The sequence below is a fragment of the Phaethon lepturus genome, unplaced genomic scaffold (assembly GCF_000687285.1).
Source record: "Phaethon lepturus isolate BGI_N335 unplaced genomic scaffold, ASM68728v1 scaffold55022, whole genome shotgun sequence".
Lineage (NCBI taxonomy): Eukaryota > Metazoa > Chordata > Aves > Phaethontiformes > Phaethontidae > Phaethon > Phaethon lepturus.
The window spans coordinates 45,155-51,246 of record NW_010525254.1 but is presented as its reverse complement, the minus strand read 5'-3'; the positions used below and the strand labels follow the sequence as shown (position 1 = coordinate 51,246).

Below are 6,092 nucleotides of genomic sequence, written 5' to 3'. Positions count from 1 at the left end.
TGGGACCTCCCCTGTTAACCAGGACTGCTGATAAATGATGCAGAGTGACTTGGCAAGCTCCTCTGCCAGCTCTCTCAGTACTCTCAGGTGGATCCCATCAGGCCCCATAGACTTGTGGGTGTCCAGATGGTACCAGATTTCCACATACGTAAAAAGCACAAATCCTTTTCACATCAGCTGCAACTCAACTTATTCCCAGGTCACTGTCCATCCTCTTCGCTGGATGAAGCAAGGAAAGAGAATACCTGTTCATGCAAGACTTCATTGTGATGCGTATGTGCAAGGCCATTAAATGTCCACAAGGCAACATTAATCCAAAGCAAAATAGTGTCTGTATCCTTTAAGAGTTTGTGCTGCAATGAAAGGGCCAAACATTTTCAGCTGGATCACACTTTCAAATTTCCAGTGATCCACAAATCGATAGCAAACAGAATTCAATGACTCTGTAAAAGCTTATAGATGTCAGCTGGGAGGAAACGATTGCTTTACCAGTGACTTCACAGGCACTTGCCACGGGCAGGAGAATGGTGAGACTCGGGAATCACAGGCTTCACTACAGGATCTGGAGGAGAGCATCATCCCTCTTTTCACCAAACTTGTTGCTTCTTTCTTTTTATTAGTGGTATCTGGTTCCAACTTTGATTTCTGAACCATCTCATCCTCACCCATCCTGCTCACTCAGCAGGACCGGGCCTTTGGCTTCTCTGCCTAATTCTATATGCCATCTTAACCTTTGTCTGCCCAGTCCCAGCCCTCCCTCCTACCTTTCCATCTTCTGGCTCCCCTAGGTTCCCTCCACTTCCACTTTGTCTCTCTCTGTGCCCGTCCTGATCTCGTCGGTTTCCTCATCCCATACCACCTTGGGTCTAGTTTCACCGCTTTGACCTGGTTCTTTTTCCTCCTTGAGGCAGATGGGATGTTGGTAGGCTGATTTAACGCACAGATGAGACAGTTCCTTGCTGTCAGCTGCTGCATTTGTGTCCTGCCCAGCAGAAAGCAACTGGAAGCAAGAATTACTGGAAGAATCCCTTGAAACAACTCGGGTCGGACTGTGTTTAGTCAGTCTGTGGGATGTGGTATATTCAGGGCCTGATCACAGGTAAAAGCTCTGAGGGAATGCAGCTTGCTCAAACTGGTAAAACCTAGCAGTTCTGAGTCTCATACAAGCCTGGCGTGGAAGAAATCAGGAGACATTTTAGCCACTCAAAAGAAAGTTGTCTTTACCATACATACTCCTACTGCCTTTTTCTTGCAAATATTTATAAACTGATGCAGATTCTAAGGGGAACAGTGAAAAACATGCTAATATTTTTCTTTCTATCTCTTCCACTTCTATTTCAAGTCCTAATCCAAAATATGAAGGCAAGAAGGCATTTCAGCAGAAGGGTTTCTAGTTCTGGAATAAGGACAAAACAAACTATTTTCTCCTACCCACAGTTTTAGGAACAGATCAGCCATTTTTGCTGAAGCTTTTGACCCAATGCAAACATAAATCAACCTGCAAAATACTGGGGGGCAGAATTTAGTCCAAACAGGAGAAGTTTCAAAGTGACAGGCGAATGAGAAAAGTGCTATATAGCGGGAAGTGCTGGCCAGCTTCAGTGTTAGGAAGTACTGCGAACCCCTTCTACATGTGTAGTACATACATCAAATATGACATTAGCACAAGAAACCTATAAAGGTTCATCTGCTTAACTCAATGATTTGGGCATCGAATCCAGATCACCGGTCTGCAAGGTTTTGGATAAGCCTTGACTTCTGCACAGAACTCTGTTGACTCATTGAGGCTGTGGAGACTTGTGTGCCCAAGCTAGCCACAGGATGGGAACAAAACCCCATCAAAGGCAACACCTTCCAACTAGAGGGAGAAATTTCAGGCTGCACTTCTATTGTTGAGCAAACTCCATCCCTCAGAAGGAACCTTGAAAAGTCAAGGGTCATGAGGGAGCTCACTGTTACGTGACCTAACTCACAGTCAAGAAAACTAAAGCCTGGGCCAAGGCAGTCAGAACGAAGAGAGGGAAAAGATCTTTAGCTAATTAAGAGAAAATACCCTAAAATCTAGCTTGCAGGGACACACGCTTTTGTCACAGTGACTGACATTTTGCCTGTTTGGAAGGAAATGAATTAGAGGAGAATGAAGAGCATATGTTGTCAAGTGGGTGTAAATCAAACTAAGCAAACAAAGGAGCACAGGGAGAACTCGGGCTGACATCAAGGCTGAGAGAGAAGAGGAGAAGAGGCTGGAAGCAGTAACAGCAGCAGATGCTTTTAGACAGGCATATTACCTTCAAATCAGCTTAGATTCCCACATGTTGGTGGAAAGCTGGGTGAAAGGTAGCAGCAACCAAGGCACCTAAGCAGGGGAGTTTCTAGCAGAATACCCACAAGTTGGTTGTGGTGTTCAGTATTACTTATCTGGGTCCTAACTCGTGGTGCTTGTGCAAACACGTATTGCCCCTCAAGAGTGGGACGCTGCCTCATAAATTATAAGTCCTGTAAGTACCTATGTCCACAAAAGCAGTCTTGCTTTTGTACTAATAGCACACAAGACCTTGTTAAAAACAGATTTCAATTCAGCTTATTCTTCAGTTACTCTGTAAAGCCTAAAGTGGTTTTCCTCATTGTTCTTTATAGGCTTCCCAGATCTTCTAGCCACAAACACATAATTTATTTAAGCCACACATAAACAACTATGATTTACGTCAACTTTTCATTCAATGGAAAGCACATGAAAGAACTACTTTCCTTCTGTGTGTTACTTGCCTGCAAGGCCTGGAGTCTCTCTTTGCAAATTCCTGGTGCTAATCCCAAGCAGTTGTCAAAGCTTGTTCGATATTCGGCATTTTAAGAATTTCCCGTGAGTTTATTCCATTACAGAATCACTCAGTCACCATTTGGCACTTTTTTTTTTGCACCAGATGACAAGTCAAAGAACTTCATGATCTCTGAAAAAGGCAGACCCTTAACCGGACTTGATGTCAACCTCTCATCAGAATAGAAGGTATAACTACTGCAGTTACCATACAAACTTGTATGACATCCAAAGCTTGTTATGCAGTTCCTTGTCTGACAATAAGTGAATAGTTATAATTCAGATTGCTATTCTGCCGGTGAATGATGATATAGGGTCACCATCTCAATCACAAAACAACCTGAGCCAGGATGGATAAAAGCTGAATCAACAAAAACAGTCACATGAAACCAATTAAAAAAAAACCCTTGCTGCAATATACAAAAATAAATAAAACACCACCCCTTCTGCTTTTTAAAATTAGGGTTGGTCTCAGTTGAGAACATGCAGTACACTTGCCTCTTTGGCAGTATGTCCTATACCAGAAGTAACAGAATTTCTCCAAAGTCCCCTCCTCCCAGCTAAGAGCTGGCAAGGAACACAATATCGATTGCTGAATCTGAGGGCTGGTTGACAGCCCTCCCTGCCCGGTGTGATTCAGAGCCCTGCAGTAGCTGTTCTAAGATTAGCAGTTCCCCAAGAGAACATGTCGTCGTGATCTGTTTTCCTGACAGGGTGAGCAGTCCTCTCTGGGCCCGCTGGTGCAAAGCAGCTCAGATCAGTGTCCTTCAATGGAGTGCCCCACAACATGTCTGGGCTCAGGTGGAGCACACCCTGACTTGATAACCCTCAACATCTCACACCTATAAAGGCACAGGGACATTTAGCTGGCACTCCACACGCCACTTTCTGCCTCAGACATACTTCTATGCACTTTTGCCTATTAATTTGACATTAATAAATGTCAAATACTGGAAATACTTGCTTAGCATTTGTTGAAAAAATATGTTGCTTGCCATTGTGCTTACACCTGTAGTTTCTGCTGCTCTTCATGCTGCACCGAAGAAGCCACCATTTGAGATCTATTGTTAGGCAGACTTGCTTTAATCTTTGGCTTGGGTCCTTAAGAACTACCACTTGGTGGATGAATGCTTGCATCCTTCAAAAACTGGAAAAGACAACCAAGTACACTAGTCAACACCTTGTATTTCAAGCATTGCACTAGAACACAGCCATGGCTTCAACAGCCCTTGCCTCCCTCTTTCTGCAGAGCAAGTCTTGGATCTAGGATACAAAGACTGATGGCTGGAACCATGCAACATAAATTACACTGTGCTTTACAGCTGGCATCACTGGCAGTGAATCCAGAAGACACATCTGAGACCTGATACTTGCCTTTCAGCACCAGCCACCTTCCCCATCCTCTAGGATTTCACAATTGTTAAGAGAAGTGGCAACGTGACTTTGTAGAGACTTGAAATCCTCAATATACCTCATCAGTCAACAGTCAGATTAAGGTAAATTCTTTCCCTAGTAGACATTTCTTATCCATGGGTGAAGAAATTCCCATGTCCACGTGCTCCACTCTGGATAAAAACACTGATTATCATACTATGATTATGTGAGCAGGCTTTTATAGACTACTGTGGGAGAATCACAGGCAGCATAATAAATTAGAGTCTGTATTCATGCCTTCTATATTTTCCACAACCTATTCTCCCAGTGAGAAACGTATTTTTCCAGGATACCTCAAATTTCAGAATCAGATTTTCAACCTGCATCATGTTGTAATGCCATGTGCAACCTGTTATTTGGGTACCATTGTCTTACCCAAACAACCAAGAAGCACATGCGTGCTTCCATCACACTCAGAAGTCATGAAGGGTTAGTGAGGGGCGTGCATTTGGCTCGATGGGCGGATGCTGGAGGAGTCTTCCACTGAGCATCACCACGCAGCTGCCATGGCCAGAGATCTCCGGCAGCTTGGCATAGCAGGGCGCAGACAGGGAATCACACTGAAGCTGTAACTGGCACCATGTGTGTTTGTATAGGCCGCTTTGGGCTGCTTAACCTTGAAGCAACATGACTTAAGTGTGATAGCCCATCTGCCAGAAATCCCTCCCAGAACAATGATCTGAGCCTGGATCACCTTCACACATACAGCAGTATGTGTCTGGGGGCTCATCTCCTCTGGCCTCCCAAGAGCTCCATGGTGGTCCAGCACCAGCTTTTATTTTATTTATTTAAAAACTGCCAAAATAAAACTACCCCAGAGGCCAAACAATAAAAGGGCTTCTCTGCTAGACCTGTGTTCTGCCAGCACGCAGCTACAGCTGTATTGTGCAGAGTGGAGCAGGACGTGACAGCAAGTAGGACTGTCTGAGGGCAGGACTCAACAGGTGAGGTGAGAAGGCCTGGTGAGGTTCCCCTAAGGGACAGCCTTAGGCAGAGATGATGAAACATAGCATGGTGTGGATCCTGGAGCAAAATTCTTTCTCTTATACGCCCAGGTTTCCTCAACGGCATTGCTAGTTGGTTTGCTCCAAATCAGAGCGGGCTCACGTGTGTTCAGTGGGGATGACCAGAGTCCCACAAACAAACCAGCGATGGAACCAAACTGGCATCTACTTGTTCATGCAGACGCAAGAAACCACATATATGAGATCAGCATCAGCAGAGAATGCCGGCATTGTTCCTACAGACAGGGAAAGGAGCACAGCTTACAGAAACTTAGGGGCAGCATAGATCTAAGCATGATCAGTCTCAGATAATTATTAATTACAACAATCATTATTACACAGATTAGCTAGAATCTCTTTCTTAAGTTATAAAGCTGCAGGCAAACCTTGCCCTTGCTAATTAAAACATGCTGTGGGAGCTGTAAAATACCAGACAGCCTTTGCCTAACAGCAAATGGGCACCACAGCAGCACAGCACCTGGATAAGCGTGACCACCACACCCTACCATATACAGGGTGAAGAACAAGCTCTTTAACAGCCAGCCTAAAATGTTAAAGAATTAAACTCTACCTATGAGCATAATTCTAATTGTTACCAAGGACATAATTTGCATGACAAAAAGATGCTCATAATTGATGACTTTCTCAACCATTCTCTCACTTTGGTCTTCATTATTTTCTAGTGTCATTCAGCATTTAGAGTCAAAGGAAACTCAAAAAAACCTCTGAAATAAATGTGGATGGTGAAGAGAGGTCAGTGCCCATGGCTTTCGGTTTCCAAACTGCATCAAAATGGAAGGAAAATGTTTGATCATGGGTTAGGATGGCCTGTGAATTCA

At 44.1% G+C, this 6,092-nt stretch overlaps 1 protein-coding gene across 1 annotated transcript in view; it reads right to left on the bottom strand.

Annotated features, from left to right (window-relative positions):
* Nucleotides 1–784: 784 nt before the first annotated feature.
* The window catches only part of RAD54B (RAD54 homolog B (S. cerevisiae)), a 29,361-nt gene continuing 24,053 nt past the window's right edge, over nt 785–6,092 (bottom strand). Inside the window, 1 exon segment of the mRNA XM_010282665.1 lies at nt 785–982. Within this exon segment, the coding sequence (XP_010280967.1) occupies nt 785–982 (198 nt within the window).